Source organism: Sinocyclocheilus rhinocerous, unplaced genomic scaffold (assembly GCF_001515625.1).
Source record: "Sinocyclocheilus rhinocerous isolate Xijiao unplaced genomic scaffold, SAMN03320098_v1.1 scaffold960, whole genome shotgun sequence".
NCBI classification, from domain to species: Eukaryota; Metazoa; Chordata; class Actinopteri; order Cypriniformes; family Cyprinidae; genus Sinocyclocheilus; species Sinocyclocheilus rhinocerous.
Window position 1 is genome coordinate 184,562 of NW_015653482.1, and position 19,071 is coordinate 203,632.

The 19,071-nt window shown below is 34.6% G+C and overlaps 2 protein-coding genes, 1 long non-coding RNA gene and 1 pseudogene across 3 annotated transcripts in view; 3 read left to right on the forward strand and 1 right to left on the reverse strand.

The window, feature by feature from the left end:
* The first annotated feature begins 666 nt into the window (after positions 1-666).
* Positions 667-19,071, forward strand: part of LOC107716256 (uncharacterized) — a 90,134-nt gene continuing 71,729 nt past the window's right edge. Inside the window, exons 1-4 of the mRNA XM_016522636.1 lie at positions 667-839; positions 1,380-1,733; positions 1,814-2,155; positions 2,854-2,952. Of these exons, the coding sequence (XP_016378122.1) occupies positions 788-839; positions 1,380-1,733; positions 1,814-2,155; positions 2,854-2,952 (847 nt within the window). The 5' untranslated portion in view covers positions 667-787. The remainder of the gene's footprint in view (positions 840-1,379; positions 1,734-1,813; positions 2,156-2,853; positions 2,953-19,071) is intronic.
* LOC107716271 (uncharacterized) lies at positions 3,646-4,291 on the forward strand. Its single transcript, XR_001637185.1, has 3 exons — positions 3,646-3,799; positions 3,932-4,018; positions 4,205-4,291. It is a non-coding gene; the product is annotated as an uncharacterized LOC107716271 (long non-coding RNA).
* Positions 8,793-14,407, forward strand: LOC107716270 (MIF4G domain-containing protein B-like; annotated as a pseudogene).
* Positions 14,963-18,137, reverse strand: mrps7 (mitochondrial ribosomal protein S7). Its single transcript, XM_016522649.1, has 5 exons — positions 18,002-18,137; positions 17,582-17,770; positions 17,235-17,298; positions 16,082-16,249; positions 14,963-15,358 (listed from the first exon to the last, which is right to left on the reverse strand). Exons 1-5 carry the CDS (start codon positions 18,043-18,045, stop codon positions 15,137-15,139), a joined length of 687 nt encoding a protein of 228 aa, XP_016378135.1. The 5' UTR covers positions 18,046-18,137; the 3' UTR covers positions 14,963-15,136.

A 19,071-nucleotide genomic window follows, 5' to 3' on the forward strand; every position in this document is an offset into this window, starting at 1 on the left:
CAAAAAAACACAGATAATAAAAAATAAAAATAAATAAAAAATAGAACAAGTAAAATAAGGAATAAAAAATATACAAATCGACAATTGTATGTACAGGTATAGAACAATAGACAGTTGTATGTAGCCTACAGGTATATTATGTGCAAATTGAAATGTAGACTGAGTTACATAGTGCTGCTTTAATCTATATTATGAGTTACTGTTTGTAATGATGACTTTATCAGTATAATTACATCACAGATATACACACAATATCAATAATTATATTTATATTTCTTTTGTGCTAATAGCTTAAAGTACTTTAAATCTAACTGAATACAATTTTAAGGAGATTTTAATCTTGCTAAAATCTTAAAAATGTCAGATCTGTTCTCTAACTTTATATTTCCTCTCGATCACGCCACACACTCATTTAGGCTGCACCCATTTAGCACCACACTCAGTGTTGCCAACTTAGCAATTTTGTTGCTAGATTTAGCAACATTTCAGACTACCCTAGCAACTTTTTCTTCCAAAAGCACCTAGCAACAAATTTAGCTATTTTTTTAAATGTATTTGGCAACATTTAGCAACTTTTGATAAGTGACTCAAACGATAAAAAAGGCACACATTTAAAGAACTTCCCCTGAAAATTAGTTGGCAACACTGAGTGTACGTCAGGTGATCAGCATTGCATAAGAAAAACTCAAAAACGAAAGTAGAACGGTTGCACTGAGATCCATCTGAAATTGCTCGTTTGTTTATCATTTACACCAGAAATAATGAGAGTTTCATCAGAAAACGTTTTATGATGCATTTTCTGCACTGTGTTTTGATGCTCATCTTCGTAATATCTGATGGTATGTAGCCTATTATTTGTTTATAGCCTGTTTAATGCTACAGAAAGTAAAACAGACTTAATTTTTCATCACACTCTTTACAATTATATGGCATTTAAAGACTAAATGTAATTACAATGGCAATCACGTGCCGTTTATTAACCTTTCATCATTCAAGAGGACATTTAAACTTTTAAACGCTTTAAAGGTCCCTACGTTTACATTTCCGGTTTGTGGTACAACTCGTGAGTGACTTGTTTTGCTGTTGTGAGTTCAAGACGCCTTTTGTTTTCTGAGGGGCTCGAGCATAAAATATGACCAAGAAGGATGGGTCACTCCGATTGTGTATCGACTACAGGAAGCTCAACTCCTGCGGCACCCGAGATGCATTCCCTCTGCCAAGGATAGAATAAAAAAACCACTTAAAATATTTGTCTTAAATGCCCAGCAATTTTGGCCTAGTATTTCTTAAATTAATATTATAAAACAATAAATGTAATCATTTATATTTAGCAATTTTATAACAATAATTATATTTATTTCTCTCTCTCAAACATGCAGATACCCTGGGGTTCAGTGTTCGAGGTCCCTCTGGTCCTCTGGTGGTACCTCTGGGAGGTTCAGTCATTTTGCCCTGTTATGTTGAGAGGCCTTTAGCAGCAGAGAAAGTGAAAGTTGTGTGGAAAAGAACAGACTCAGAGGCTCTGGTTCATCTGTATCAAGATGGTGAGAGTCGACCTGAGGCCCAGCAGCAGGAATATCATGATAGAGCTTATTTCTTTACTGATCAGATCCAACATGGAAACTTCTCCCTCCGTCTGGAAAATGTGAGAGCTGAAGACAAAGGGGTTTACAGATGTAAAGTTTACAGTCAACAGCTTGCTGACAAAACTTTAGTTGAAATAAAAGATGTTGGTGAGTGAAACATTTCAGTCCTACATCAGAGTTTAAAACAAAAACTAGTTCTGTAATATTTCAACTGTTCTTTTTTTCAGAGCGTTTGCTAGTATCAGGCTCAGATGAGTCTGTATCTGCATATGATGGTGAGGACGTCACTCTGAACTGCTCTGTAGACTCTCACATCAAACCTGAAGACATGGAGGTTTCATGGAAAAAAAGAGATGAAGATATTCTGCTCTTCCAAAACAATGAGACTTTCTCAGATTCATCAGATGAGCGAGACAGAGACAGAGTTGAGTTCTTCACTGCTGAGATCCCCAAAGGAAACTTCTCTCTCAGACTGAAGAGTGTCAGAACTGAGGATAAAGGAGTTTACATGTGTTTAGTGTTTGCTGGAGGACTTTCAGTGAACACAACTGTGGTACTGGTGCAACTGGGTGAGTAACAGATAACTAAGAAAACAATGTGAACCTGGCAAACTTGTGCTTTTAACATTTTTATACTCTTTGAAGAAATGTTTATACATAAATCTAAAGGGATCAATCACAAAGTTTATAGTACAGGAACCACTAAAGAGTTCCATATAAAATATTATTTAGAAAGAGCAACTCTACTTTGTAACCTAATGTATATAGAAACTTTCAAGGTTTCTAACTTCCAAACATGGTAATGGATTTTGTTTTTGTTAAATTGATGGGCCTATGCATTTTGTGATAATATTAAAAAAAGTTCATTTGATTTACATTTTTCATTTTAATTAATGATTTTATTGAGAGTCTATTTTTTGTTTATATTTGTACAATCAATAATATTGGAAACTGTGTTGTATCACTTGATAAATGCACAAAAAGATGAATGTAAACCTGTGTCCTGAAGGGAAAAAAATAATTGAGAAACACTGATGTAGACCTCTTTATGCCAGAAAGGTTCTTTGTTGCGTTTTTCTTTTTGTAGCACCTTTTTTGACACAAAATGTCCTGTTTAGTTGAGTAGAGAACATTCTACATAGAACCCTAATCAAACCTTGTTTTCTAGAGCTAAAATCTAAATATATTATCCAGAATTCAGTACCTGGGTTCCATTTAGCTGTTTAGTGTCAACTTACGCTATTGTGTATCTGATGTTTGTATCACAGGTTTCTCTTGGCTACACATAACTGCGTTGATTCTCTGTATTGTTGCATCTGGATCTGCACTTCTCTCCTGGCTTGTTTACTCCAGAACAGGAAATCAAGGTGTGATTTAATTTTTTTTTTTGGAGAAATAGGCTTCAAAAATGCATTCGTTATTATTATTAATATTATTATTACTATTATTTATGAATAATTTTAATTTCTAACTGGAATCCATATGTATCTTCACTGTAGAAAAAAGGCTGTGTCTTAAAGTTTGTCTTTTCCTTTGCCCGGATATAACTATGCTGTTGGCTTCAATCATATGGTGTGTTATTGAAGGTATTTCATCAGGACTTTATCTACAGTAAATCCAGCATAGACTTTACAACTTAATTCAGTTCTGTCTAAAGAACTGAACTTAAGAGATAATTGATTTATACCAATTATATTTGTACATAAATGGTTATACCAATTATATTTGTACATTTCTGAGTTCTTTTTCATCACCAAAATAATGTGTTTCAGGTTCTTTGTATGAGACCGTCTCTTGCTGCATGCTCTATATTCTGGGGCCTCTGAGGTTGTTTTGGGTTAAACCATTAGCCACAGATTTGCCAGGTTGGTTTTTACACTGATGTAGACCTCTTTATGCCAGAAAGGTTCTTTGTTGCGTTTTTCTTTTTGTAGCACCTTTTTTGACACAAAATGTCCTGTTTAGTTGAGTAGAGAACATTCTACATAGAACCCTAATCAAACCTTGTTTTCTAGAGCTAAAATCTAAATATATTATCCAGAATTCAGTACCTGGGTTCCATTTAGCTGTTTAGTGTCAACTTACGCTATTGTGTATCTGATGTTTGTATCACAGGTTTCTCTTGGCTACACATAACTGCGTTGATTCTCTGTATTGTTGCATCTGGATGTGCACTTCTCTCCTGGCTTGTTTACTCCAGAACAGGAAATCAAGGTGTGATTTAATTTTTTTTTTTGGAGAAATAGGCTTCAAAAATGCATTCGTTATTATTATTAATATTATTATTACTATTATTTATGAATAATTTTAATTTCTAACTGGAATCCATATGTATCTTCACTGTAGAAAAAAGGCTGTGTCTTCAAGTTTGTCTTTTCCTTTGCCTGGATATAACTATGCTGTTGGCTTCAATCATATGGTGTGTTATTGAAGGTATTTCATCAGGACTTTATCTACAGTAAATCCAGCATAGACTTTACAACTTAATTCAGTTCTGTCTAAAGAACTGAACTTAAGAGATAATTGATTTATACCAATTATATTTGTACATAAATGGTTATACCAATTATATTTGTACATTTCTGAGTTCTTTTTCATCACCAAAATAATGTGTTTCAGGTTCTTTGTATGAGACCGTCTCTTGCTGCATGCTCTATATTCTGGGGCCTCTGAGGTTGTTTTGGGTTAAACCATTAGCCACAGATTTGCCAGGTTGGTTTTTTAAATAAAATGCTGTGTAACACTCTGCGAATCAGATATTACATAATACCTGTGTCTACTGAGATTTGTTATATCTATACATTAAACTAAAGGGAAAACACATTTCATTACACCAAATACACAAAATACGGTTCTTTTTAGCAACATCATATGACCCCTTTAACCATTTTTTTAAATTTTTTTTTTTACAAACAGCATTTTTATAAAGGAAACTTATATTTCACCTTTTTTAAATATTTTTAATTAATTTTACCATCATTTACACAACCACTTATGACCAAAAAAGTTCATTCACAGCATTGTTTTTGATGATTTATGTCCATAGAAGATTATTTAAAAACTGAAATTCAAATGATGGACATTTAGGACATTTGCTTATTGGTGATATGCAGTAAATTATTGAATTCACATATTTGTTTTTATCATTTTGTTTTTTAATAGAATTAGCTAAAGAGAAGTTGCTGTCATGCTCTGGAGAGTCGAGCAGAAGGATATACAGTATAGTTCAACGGTTTGTGGCCACTTGTGGCTTTTCATGGCTGCCTTCATTACAGCTCGCCCTTCTGCTCTACACTCATTTTGCCTCCAAAGCAGGTAAGCAATAACATGTTAGACTTGAGCAAAGACTGATTGAGAATTAACTGACATGCTTGAGGAACATTTGTCTGCTTCTTACACATACTTCACCATAAATAGAAATGAAAGAAGAAGCCAGTCATGCAGTTATTGTGACAATTTAATTCTTTACTCTAAGTGCCTCTCTCTTTTTTAGTGTTCATCATTACGGCTCTTCCAGCACTTCATTGGGTGTCTTACTTATTTTGTAATGGAACAAAAATTGCAGATCAACGCTGTAAGTATGAGAAATTATATTCTGCTCTGTTATGACTGCAAAAATAAATCAGTAGATTGATACATTTCATAAAGGATAAAAATATCACATTTACTGTAATTAAAAAAAAATTTTTTTTGAATGTACACATAAAAGTGTCAGAGCTGGTTTTGTTTCTCTTTACCATCAATAAAAGTTTCTCAAGTGGTGGTCCTCAATGGAATGAGTTGTAGCATGTTTTCACTGTTTCTTTCATCTTTTCAGGTCAACGTTTTCTATATATATTAATATGGTCAATGATGATTGTGATGACTGGGGTAATGGTGTATTTTTACATTATGCTCTCGAGAAATAATGAAGGTATGAATATATCTCTAATAATTAAAGATATTAAAACACTGTTTACAAATTACAAATATGTAAGTGTACATTTATCTTGCTAAAAGTTCATTTTTAACATTGTCTGTTGAATATAAAATAATTTGTAGGTCTCTTTCTAATAAACATGAGCAATAAATAAGACTTTTCTGCTTTTTAATAAAGACCTTTTCTTTCATTTACAGCTGATGCAGGACCTGTCTGTCTGGCAGGATTTGTTCAAGCCTTGTGGGTGCTTGAATTTTCTGAAGTCCCAGTCTATTATCAGAGTAAAGTACCGATCAGCTTCTTTCTTGTTCATCTGTTGTTCATGTCAGTCCTCCTGTTTCATTCTCATGCACAAATCTTAAGGTCTGGATGAGTGTTGTGATTCTGCTGGGGATTATTATACTAAAGCCAATCAGAAAACTGTTGCTGTGTCTAAAATCGTTAACTCGTTCACTCATTCACAATTCCTTAATGAACTGCACCCCCCTTCCCCCAAAACAAATTTGAGTTTATTTATCCAGTGTTCTCTCTAAGTATCCCAACAATGAATTTAGAACTGCTTCAAATGATTCAGACCAAATGAATCGAACTGAATCGTGAATCAGTTTAGACCATAGTACAATTCCGTATAATTCATGAAGGATTCATTGGCATCACTAGTTCTGATTTTTAAACAGCATACAATCATAATAATAATAATAAATGTTTAATGTAAATCAGTACAATTTTTTTTGTTTAACAAAAATCTTTAACTCTGCCCTACAGAGCTTCGTATAAGGAAAATGTTGTTCCTGTATGGATCAGCTGGTCTTGTTTTAGTGAACTCTGCTGCACTGATGACAGAACTGATAATGAAAGCAGGTGAGTGAACAAAACATTTGAATGAGATTCATAAAGTCACGCAGGATCAAAACATACTGTTTGTTGAAAATGAATCTCCTTCCACAGTTCATGGTGTACGTCTGCTGGGAGATTTGCGAATCATTGTCTTTCCGTCTGAGTGGCTCTTTACTGTAGCACTGCTGGTTTTATCAATTGCTGCACGCTATAATAGCAAACTGGAACTCAGCACAGACTCTCAGGTGAGCATTTATGATTTCATAAGAATTGGGTTACGTTAATACACTGTTTTTTGAATGCGCTGACATTTGAAGTGGACGAAGTAAAAATGTATGTCATCAATTATCCAAAAGCAGAAAGATGTAGATAGATGTAGATACTGTTTAAAACATATATTTTCTTCTAATTGCAGAAGTCACAAGATTCTAAAGGGACTCCTGCTACAAAGCATACCAGTATAGATCTGAACCAGATGATTGGAGAATCCCATGAAATGGAAACTCTGGGAAAAGCTGAGAAGAGTGAGGAGTAAGAAGAGATAATCTCGCAGCATAGCCGTTAATAAGAGCAGTTTAGACAGATCTTTTAAAAAGTGAACTGCACTTTTTAAAAGATCTGACTGAACTTTACTCATTGGGCAGGAGGTTTTCTTAGTATGAAAGATTTCTGATGGCAAGACTGGCTAACATGCCATTTTTTGTCTGCATAACTATTAGCAGCAGAGACTGTTGCACATTATCATGGTTAGGGCTGGATGTATATTTCTGTCTTGATGCTTGACCATTGACACTGTGGTATGTTGTTTATTGTTGCCAAACTATGCTGAATTCTAGGGACTCAAGTACTTGAAGTGACTCAAAAATTATGTTCATATACTTTCAATCTTGTGTATTTGTATGCATTTATATATTTTACTAATAGCGTATATTGTTTTTATACAAAAATGACAATCAATGACACTCAGGAGTCAGGTATGTCATTTGTTAAAATATGTACTTTTTTTTTTTTTCTCGTCTTTGTTCTTATTATCGCTGACTTTTCTTTAAAAGTGCTTGGAGCACTTACAACAATATTTATTAAAGCGATCAGCATTATTTTTTTTTGTACCAAAACAGGTATTGAGTAATGTTGAATTTCACCGTAACTGTATTGTGACTTCTCTATTTCAAGGGTTAGGTGTATGTTCCTGGCTAGAGTAAGCTCCAAAGTGGATCCAGAGTTGAATGTATATAATATTAATATGGTCTTCTCTTGTTTCTCTTTTTCACAGATATTTTTCTATGAAACATGTTCTAACCTACATTTTCATTCCCTGTGAGATGTTTGTTGATGCACATTGACTTCTGAGATGGTGTTACTGTATATATGACAAGATTAATGATATTCTGCCTCATTCTTCTGATAAATTTGTGTGAGATATGATCTTAAATGTAGACCTTTTTCTAACTGTAGCAGAATATTTTTATACATAGATTTATTTTAATATTTGATAGTGTGTTTAGTATTTTTTGTACCAAGTTCAAGCACATGATTCCGTGTAGTATTAAAATATGTTAAAATAAACATTTTGTAATACATTACTCTGCCTTTGCTTACGCGAATGTGATTTCCACCTGACCCGACTCATTTTGCTTTTTGTCTTTGGTTGCAATTGTTGTCTTCATTTCTTGAAGATGAAATGTCTGATGAACAATGCCAAGCAGAGTGATTTCTGAATAATTCACTGACATTATAAAGTGTGTCTAGAGGTTAATGCACTCATGTCATGATACTTATACTGTATTCTGCCTAATCTGAGGTGAGCAGGTAAGAATCATGTTCATTCCTATCTTTATCTGTGGATTGACTGATCACATAAATCATATAAATCAGGAACATATAAAGCAAAAGATGGATTACTAAGTCATAGGGTTGTGTTCTGACTTTATAAATGTACCCTGTGTGTTTTAAAATAATAAAAAAAGTAAAACAATTCTGTGAATTCAATAATATAAACACCATGGGGACATTTTACAATATCAGGCTAGTGAGTATTTCTCTCGTCTATTGCTCTGCCATGGGTGCAAATAATCTGACATAACCTGCTACTCTAAACAGCTAAATTGAGGTTAGGTTTCAAATAGATTGTTTTAATAAAAGTCATTTTTATGCATGTCTGTTCTTATGAGCTGGTTATGGCCGCGCGCCCCCAAGCGGCAGACCTGATGGTTTTAAACATTTGTCTTTTTTTCCCGCTATTGCAGTGGACACGTAACTGGAGAGACACGCTTTGCTTATTAATATTAATTTGGTCATAGAAAAGTTGCTTTTCAACCTTTCTATGGGGTCCAGTATAACGCAATGAATATTCAAAATAGAACCAGCCCTTTTCAGCCAATCAGTTAGGTCAACCGAGAAAACGTCACATTACGTAATTAATATTCATAAGACAAGACGGCACAGTGTTGGCAGATTCGCGTGCGGGAGACGCAGGAAAAGAGCGAGGATTGGATATGTGAAAAACATTTGCCTGTTTACTGTGTTTAATGTAAGTTTTGTCCTTATGAACATGCGATATTACCCCTCTCACATTTTAGTAGTATAAAAATCATTCTATATGCCTTTCATAGTGTTGTTAAACGGATAGGTGTGCTACTGTATTGTTGTTGTTTACCTAACGTATATTGCAAAGAGTTTCAATCATAATGTTCATGATATTGCCGTGAAAGTGTGTATTTGAGTTTGCTGTTGTCTTTAAATGAAGTTTGATCTGTCTTATTGAGCGGTTTTATGAGTTTTGAGTAGTTAGGAGTGGCCACAACTAACCAAAATAGTAAAGTATCAGGCCTACAATCGACTGTAAAGTTACAGTTGAAGTTGATTTCTTCAAAGGGTATTTTTGGTCAGTCAGTTCTGTTTCACCACAGCACAGTGACAATATGACAATTATGAGGTATTGGTCTAAGTTGCAATGCAATTAAAGTTCTAGTAGTCAATGATGCAAATCAGACAAATACTAGACACAAAGGGTAAATATTAAGGCTCTGGAATTGATTTTCAGGGATATTTTTACTTTTCCGATTGCGAATTTGTTCTGGTTCATATTTTTTAGAGAAAGACTTCATATTAGTCATTCAGCAAAAACCCTATGACAGCAAATAGGTGTATCTGGCAACTACTTGTCACTATGGTCTTTAAACCCATAACTACAATTACATATAAACATGATCAAATGTTAATTAACAGATAAAATGAGGAATTCACTTTTGGGCAATTTATTAGCCCATCACATTTGGTTCATTTATTTTTTTAATTTTTAATTTTTTCACTGTCTGTGACATTTTGCCCTGATCTATGGAAGCCCGTTTCCGCCACTGAATAATAAAAAAAAAAAGGTAATTGTGACTTTTTATCTCACAATTCTGACTTTTTTTTTCAGAATTGCGTGATATAAACTCACAATTGCGAGCTATAAAGTCAGAATGGCGAGATATAAAGTCAGAATTGTGAGATATAAACTCACAATTGCGAGCTATAAAGTCAGAATGGCGAGATATAAAGTCAGAATTGTGAGATATAAACTCGCAATTGCGAGAAAAAAAAGTCAGAATTGCGTGATGTAAAGTCCAATTTTGAGGGTGGAAAAAAGACTGATATGTTTTCAGAATATAAACTCACAATTCTGACTTTTTTTCTCGCAATTGCGAGTTTATATCACGCAATTATGACTTTTTAACTCGCAATTGCAAGTTTATATCACGCAATTCTGAGAAAAAAAGTCGCAATTACCTCTTTTATTTTTTATTCAGTGGCGGAAACAGGCTTCCATACTGATCCCATATAAATTAAGCAGAACAATCTTTCTTTTAAAAAGTATGTTGTTCTCTGGCTTTAAATTGTGATCTTGTGTTTTTCATATTCAACTTTGAGTGTTATTATTACACTAAGATCATGATTTTATGGTCAACTTTCTAAAATGTTGCAGGCAAGAGATTTGGTTGTCAGTATTTGTCTGTAACAGGATTGCTAATTGTAGTTCAATTTAAAGGGATAGTTCACCCAAAAATGAAAATTCTGGGTCACACTTTATTTTAAGGTCAAACTCTCGCTATATTAAAGTCTGCGTGACCGTGAACCGGAAGTTGCTGTCGAGTTATTTCAGTGTAGTGACGTATTTCCATCTGAAACGGAATATTGAATAGAGGGCATGGTTTTATAATGAATTCTGTGTGTCTCTGTGTTAATGAATGCCGCTGATGCCAGTTTTGTTTACTACTCGTACTGAAGCGCGTGACGCTTCCGGTGATACTAACGTCTGCCGTCTCACTAATGAGGACATAAATACATGAACAACATCTCCAGAACTGCTCAGAGTCACTTCATGAGCATTTGAACTATTGTTCAGTAGAATGTACATAATAGGCTACTACTACTACTAAAATTCTTAAAACCTTATTTTTAAGGAATAATCATACAATATTTCTTCAATGTTTTAATTGTAATATTAAATCCTTTATTTTCCAAAACATAAAATTTGTTTTAATTTTCATTAATTAAAAGATTAATTAAACTAATGTTTTATGCCTTAAAAATTTAAATACACAACACAGAATTTCTGAGGAAAAAAAATCATAAGGCTATTGTAAGAATAAACAAAACTTGTTTTTATGCTTTCAAATAATTAGACATGCTAAAACACAGGATTTGGTAACAATAAAACATAAGGTTGGAAAAAATAAAACATTTGTGGGCCCTAAACATGTCATTTTTGATAAATGTTTAATAAATTGATGTTAAACTGTTTAAGTTCCATGATTTTAATTAATTAGACATGTTTTTGATTAATACAATTTAATTTAACCATTAAAAAGAAGTCCAGACAAATTAAAACGGAAAAAACGGAATCTCCCCCCAAGCCGTAAATCTAGGGGAAACACTGAAAACTGATCTTATGTGCCTGAAGGTTGATTATTGATTGATTGATCGATCGATTGATTCCCTGTCTTGCCATCCTAAACAGAATGGAGAACTCATCTAAAGAAGAGTACAAGATCCAGTCGTTTGATTTGGAGACACAGAAACTCCTCAAAACTGCCTTGAAAGGTTATTATCTTGAATCTGCAGCAGTTTTGCATGACATATTTTACTGTTAGGCTCACAAATGTGACCCCCCCCCCCCAGCCCAGGTTCAGTTGACCTGGAGAAAGTGTCCAATGTAATAGTGGACCAGTCTCTGAAGGACCAGATCTTCAGCAGGGAGGCCGGACGCATCTGTTACACGATTATCCAGGTAAACAAATGCACCATGTGTAGCTTGTAGTTTGTTAGGACTGAGTTGTAAGCATATGACTGACTTTATGCAGGCAGAGGCCAAACAGACCAACGGGAATGTGTTTCGGCGTAACCTTCTGAACCGACTGCAGCAGGAATTTAAAGCCAGAGAGGAGACGCGGAAGAGATCCACTCAGGAGTGGGTTTGCCTCGTGTCCTTCATCTGCAACATCTTTGACTACCTCAAGGTGAAAAATTGCCTTCTGTTTAATGCTTAAAGGAATAGTTCACCTAAAATGAAAATTTGCTGAAAATGTACTCACCCTCAGGTCATTCAAGATGTAGATGTGTTTGTTTCTTCAACAGAACAGATTTGGAGAAATGTAGCATTACATCACTTGCTCACCAACAGATCCTCTGCAGTGAATGGGTACCATCAGAATGAGAGTCCAAACAGCTGATAAAAACATCACAATAATCCACAAGTAATCCACACCACTCCAGTCCATCAATTAATGTCTTTACTTGTGGATTATTGTGAAGTTTTTTTTTATCAGCTGTTTGGACCCTCATTCTGATGGCACCCATTCACTGCAGAGGATCTGTTGGTGAGCAGCTTTCTCCTAATTTGTTCTGATTAAGAAACAAACTCATCTACATTTTGGATGGTCTGAGGGTGAGCCAATTCTCAGCTAATTAAAATTTTAAGTTCACAATGTCTCATTTAGGAAGGCATGCAGGGTAACTATAATTAAAAATGCATATGTAAATTAATTTGAAGTGCTTACTAACTTTTAACTTAAAGGGGTCATATGATGCCATTTCAATTTTTCCTTTCTCTTTGGAGTGTTACAAGCTCTTGGTGCATAAAGAAGATCTGTAAAGTTGCAAAGACTAAAGTCTCAAATCCAAAGAGATATTCTTTATAAAAGTTAAGAGTCAACCACGCCTACCTAAAATGGCTCGTTCTAACACGCCCCCACATGTCTACATCACGATGTGGGAAGATTTGCATAACACCGCCCAAATGTTCACGCAAAGAAAGAAGACGTGGTTTCAGGAACAGCAGTGTATGTGGAAAATAATGTGTTTTTTTAACCTTAAACCGCATAAACACATTTCATTACACCAAATACACAAAATAATGTTATTTTTAGCAACATCATATGACCCCTTTAATTCTCTGTACTGCAGGTGAACAACATACCCATGATGGCCCTTGTGCACCCCGTCTATGACTGTTTGTTCAGACTGGCCCAGTCTGATGCCCTGCAGAATGAGGAGGAGGTGAATCTTGAACATTGTTACTAGTGGTTGGCTCAAATGGATAAACTGATTGAGTAAATAAATTAGTGATCATCAAAAAATGGCAAAAATGAATTTTTGGTTTCATCAGAAATTGGTTTGTAGGGCCAAAATCATTGACCACAACATTTTGACGTTTAAATTAGGGTTTCTCAGACGTCAGCTTTTGTGGATCAGTGTTTTCTTTTCACTCACCAGTGCATATTGATATATCTATCTATATATATATATATATATATATATATATATATTTAGATAGCAGAATTTTTCTGACACCTCAGTTATCTCTTCATCATTTATCTGTTAGTTTGTAGCAATGTTTAATCTTACTCGGATGTTGAAGTTCTCTCCTTATCTCTCTCTCAGGTGGACTGTCTGGTGTTACAGTTGCACCGTATCGGAGATCAGCTGGAGAAGATGAATATGCAGCTCATGGATGAGCTGTTCAATCTGCTGAGGGATGGATTTCTCCTGCAGGACCTGAGCTCCATGGGCCGCCTGCTCCTGCTCGAGATCCTTGAGTTTCGTGCGGGAGGCTGGACTCTCAGCGAAACGGCTCAGAAATACTACTACAGCGAAGTGACGGACTGAGGCCTCCACCAATCAGGAGAGAGAAACAAGAAGGCGGGATGAAATTGCAATCCATAGGAACCAAGTGTGGAGGTTTTATTTTTATATTTACCTTTGATGAAGGCTTGGAGATTCACTAGGTATGAGGTTTGACATGAAGTAGAAGATTGGGCAAAGTTAGATGCAGTACTGGGTTTTGGTTTTGTTTTGACTTTTTAAAGTCAACTTGAATTGATGTGAAGTTCATCTTATTAGCTTTCATAATACACATTCCTGGTTTTATAGTTTTATTCATTCACATTATTCAAAAGAAAAAAAAAAAAACACAATTCATAATTTTTTTGATCAAAGATTTATAACTTTATCATCCCTGTAATGCCACCCAAGGCCGCTTGGGGTTTAATCAATGGGTGCTGGTAGCGTTTCCCCAATTGCAAAGTCTTGCCGTCTTTTTCCCATCAAGATTTAGAAAACAGAAATCTGCAAATAGTAGTCCATGTTGTAATGTTGCAGGAATATGTTAATGTCCCAGGACACACTATTAATACGTGTGATAATGCAGTTCATTCATGGTACTGCCTACTTACAAATCCAGTTAGTAGAAAAAATAAGTTATAGCTAAAGGGCTTGTTAATGCTGCTTTTTTTTGGCCATAATCACAGTAAATTTAGCCATTGGTCACAGATCTTTAGACATTTTAGTTTGAAAGTGAATGGAGTTCAAGTGGATCATTGAAGTCTTGCAATAGCAGCATTAAAATCATGATTCATTTGATTTAGGTCTTATATTTGTGTCAAGGGCTGTAATCATAACACTAGAGATGATTAGAGGGTTTTAATATCAATATATTTAATAAATTTTTAGTTGTTTGATTTTCTTAAATCGACTAACAAATTATATTTTCCTCGGTAGGAAGAACAGCCATTTCTATTGTATAAAAAGGATTACTTTATATATTTGTTCTATAATATGTCTTTATAAGATTTAAATCTGTGACAAAATCTATGTTTTTAATGAACCAAAAACAGTTTATAAGAGTCACATTTAAATACAATGTTTCCTTAAGGATAATATTTTTATACTATGAAAAGTAGACTGGATGTATATCCAACAAAACTTCTACAGGTGCTGGATGAAGACAAAGCGTCGCAAATGTGCATAAATTTGCACAGCTATGACAATATTTTCTTATTTTGTATCATTTCAATCTGATGAAGATCCACTGGACTGAAATGTTAACATGAAGTCAGGTGATATGCCAAAATGTTGTATTTGAAAGTATAAAAAGTAAGCTCCTGTGCAGCTGCTTTTGGCCTCACTGATTCCTCAGGCTCTTGCAGATTAGACAATGACTTGTATAGTTGTCTTGATGCCACAAGTTTCAAATAAAGAAATAATTAAATGTTTTTGTGCACAAAGTTACAATTGAAATCTGAAAAATGTGTCGTAAGATGTGTCTTAAATTTGTTTTGTAACACTCAAAAGTGGAAATGTGACTTTTTATAGCTTTATTTACTTTCATTCAAGAACAAACTGTATTTATGAGTCAAGATAACAGACATGTCTCATGTCCTTTTTTGTGATGCCCATCCATCCCAAACTCCTGATGCCGTCAGTCCAAAACAAATCACGTCTGTGGGTGAACTAGGAGTCCAAATCTCCTCTCTCTACCACCAGCGGTAGTGTGCATATGCCCGGTTAGCTTCGGCCATCTTGTGAAGGTCGTGTTTGCGTTTCACTACGTTTCCCTCGTTAGCGAAGGCAGCCAGCAGCTCCTGCGAGAGTTTCTCGTACATGTGTGTGCGACGGTGCTTGTTGTCTCTGCATTCTGTGATCAGCCACTTCATGGCCAGAAAACGCCGCCGATTATCCGTGAGAGGGACGGGCACCTGCAAGACCAATAATTCAGAGTAAGATTCAGTAAAACGTATTTATTTAGACTGGCTTTTAATACCTTGTGATATCGTCATGTATTTTATGGTTTATTATTTTACCTATTTTGCTGTAGCCAATTATATTTTTGTTTTTACTGTATTATATTTTTGCTCTTGTTGGAAAGCACTTTGGTCACCTTGAGTGTTGTAAAGCACTATAAAAATAAATGTTGATTGATTGATTGATCTTCTGTTACAGAGCTTTGATGTTGTTCCTGGAGCTTGACTGTATTGTTTGTTTTATGGAAAAGATCTGCTTTTGAAAACTGCAATTGTGTTTCACAGAAGAAAGCAAGTCTTGCAGGTTTGGAACCACATGAAGGTGAGTAAATGATGATAATTATTCACTTTTTGGATGAATTATCCCTATAAACATAAATAAAAATCACTCTGGATAAAAGGTTACAATTTAAAAAATATTAAATATTGTCCAAAATATGTGTAAACTTAATTCCTCACAACTTTGTGCATCTTAGTTGCCGTCATTAAATTGTATTTTCATATCTAAATAAAATATTATTAAATTGGCTATCAGTCACATTTCTCTCAAGATATTTCTATCAGTGTTGGCTGTTTACAAACCCTTTAGTTGAACACTGATTCTGAGTTGCATATCCACAAACATCTGACTCTATTATCTCAGAGTAGTGAAATTAATATTAAAGGTTGTTCACTGACCTGATAAGATTTCCCTCCTTTCTGAACACTGGCCAGGCCAATGATGGGTTTGCAGTTCTCGAGGGCCTTCTGGAAGATGGTGTATGGATTGCACTCGATCTCTAGTCTCTTGGCTGCAGGAGATCTGTGGTATTTCTCCACCTGTTTTCTCTTTATAGTCTCCAGCGTCTAAACGGACACAAAACATCCAAGCAGAAGTTACGTCGAGACTCATTTCAGGTAGTGTATTGAGATATTTTACAAGTGTATGCTAGCATAAATTTGGAGTATACATTTTTTGTAAACTACTCATGCTCAAGGCTGCATTTTATTATTAAAAAAAAAAAGAAAAACAAGAATAGTGAAATATTATTACAATTTAAAATAACTTTTTTTTATTATTATTATATTGTAAAATGTAATTTATTCCTGTGATGCAAAGCTGAATTTTCAGCATCATTACTCCAGTCTTCAGTGTCACATGATCCTTCAGAAATCAGTATAATATGCTGATTTGCTTAATTATTATCAATTATTGTTGTGCTCACTTATCAATAATGGTTTGTATTATTATTATTATTATTAGTGTTTTGCTGCTTTAAAATGTATCATACATAAATATTTTCAAGATTGTTTGATGAATAGAAAGCATTTATTTGAAACGGAAATCTTTTGCAGCATTATAAATGCTATTTCTGATCAATTTAATGCATCTTTGCCGAATGTTTTTTTGTTACTTACTTACCCTGAACTTTTAAATAGTAATGGATCACAGTTTCCACAAAAAAAACGAAGCAGCACAACTGTTTTTAACATTGATAATAAATGCTTCTTAAGCACCAAATCATCATATTAGACTGATTTCTGAAGAATCATGTGACACACAAACACACACAACTGAAGACTGGAGTAATGATGCTGAAAATTCAGCTTTACTATCAAAGGAATAGATTTTTATTTTAAAATGTATTTAAATAGAAAAATTATATTACATTTTCATAATATTTCACAATATTACATTTTTACTGCGTTTTTTTTTTTTTTTGGTCAAATAAAAGCAGCCTTGGTGAACAGGAGAGACTTGTTTAAAACAAAAACAAAAAAAAAACTTAAAAATAGTAATTATTCCAAACTTTTGACCGCCAGCGTGTATATAATGAGATTTGATTCAAACCTGTGTCATGATTCCTCTAGCAAGGATTTTGTTGCCATCTTGCATCATCATGTTGATGAACTTGCTGTTAAAGGAAAGCAGATGATCAGTGCTATGAAGGATCCATATACTGTGGGGTCCAAAAGAAGTGGGACCACGAGTGAAAATATATATTTTTTTAATTACAGCAAATTACGCTAACGTTATAACAAAAGCATAATCTGAGTGAATAATCTACATGATTTTCTTAGTTAAATTATTTTGAATTCTATATTTTCAATGTGGCTTTTGGACCCCACTGTTTATAGTCATAGAGCTTTGATTAGACTAACATTTACTGCAGTTGGTTGAGCTCTTTTTGTTTTTACCTGATCAGAGGATCATTGAAAGGAGAGCTGGTGTCGCTGGACAGCGCAGCTTTTATCGGTCTCACCGTTTTCAGTTCCTGCAGCTCTTTTTGTTCAGGACTGAGCTCTGAATCTGGAACACGAGCATCTTTACTGGGATCAGGATCCAGATAGTATGGATTATACCGACTCCATCTCGCGAAACACAGACTGAGAGAAGATGCAGAGTAATAGACAAATGTTACCTAATAAACGTGTATTGCACAGTGAAAAATCCGTACAAACAGCAGCGTGAATTAGGAAACAAATTTGGCACATGGTTATGTTTGAACAGCATGAAATCAGCAATAAATGATGACTTGCACAGCAAAGCTGATGTGACTTAGACCTCATTTCAGATATTCTAGGCAAAAATAGGTACCGAAAAGTAGTCAAATGTACCTCGGTGTCCAAGGTTTCAGTAAATGTCTGACGGAGGCTGCCATCTTTAGACTGGTGTAACAGGTTTGTCTGAGATCAGCTTGGGTGACCAAACTCTTATATTCACTATTAGAGGAGAAACACAAACGCAGATCTCAGATCAGCCTTTAAACTCACTCTGACGCGACCGTGAAAGGACCTCCGCTGAAGAACGCGTCCTAAAATATTGCCTGAGTAAAATAATTGCACTAAATATTTGTTTTAAAATTAATATATTGCATCTTTACATTTTGCTCAGTGTCTAAATAATAGTTATTTACACTAAAAAGAATGACTAGGCAGTCGGTGAATTTTCTGTAGGCTAAACGTCCTTATACTCATATATTTGTACTGCGTCGTAGATTTATTCACCTTATTTAAAAAAAACAAACAAGCAATAATTTACACAAACTTCAAATACGCCAAATATTCGTAATGCTGTGTATTATTTCATCTATAATTTTAAAAACACTATTAATATTAACGAAAAGATCGAATAGCTCGTAAAAAAGCGAAAGCGAAAGTGTTTCTTTAGGCGTGTCCTCCCGTGACCCTCGTCGAAAAAGGCTCTCGTTTTCATGATCATTTATGATATAATGACAGTTTTGTCTAATTTTAATACATGATGGACATTACATGTATTTTTATGTCAATACTTATGATTGTCGCTGATGGTAAGTATTTTCACTTTACGTTTATCCGCGAAAATACCCTTCGAGATTTCCTTTTTTAACGCTTATTATTTATTTATTTATTTTAACGCATTAATCAATTTGTCTGTTTTTTGATAGGCTTCATTGTGCACGGTCCCGCTGGCCCTCTGGTTGCTCCTCTGGGATCTTCAGTGGTTTTGCTCTGTTATGTTGATGAACGCTTACTAATGGAAGGTCTGGAGGTGGAATGGAGAAGAACAGACTCAGAGGCTCTGGTTCATCTGTTTCTGGATGGTGAGAGTCGACCAGAGGCCCAGCAGCAGGATTATCATGATAGAGCTCATTTCTTTACTGATCAGATTCAACATGGAAACTTCTCCCTCCGTCTGGACAATCTGA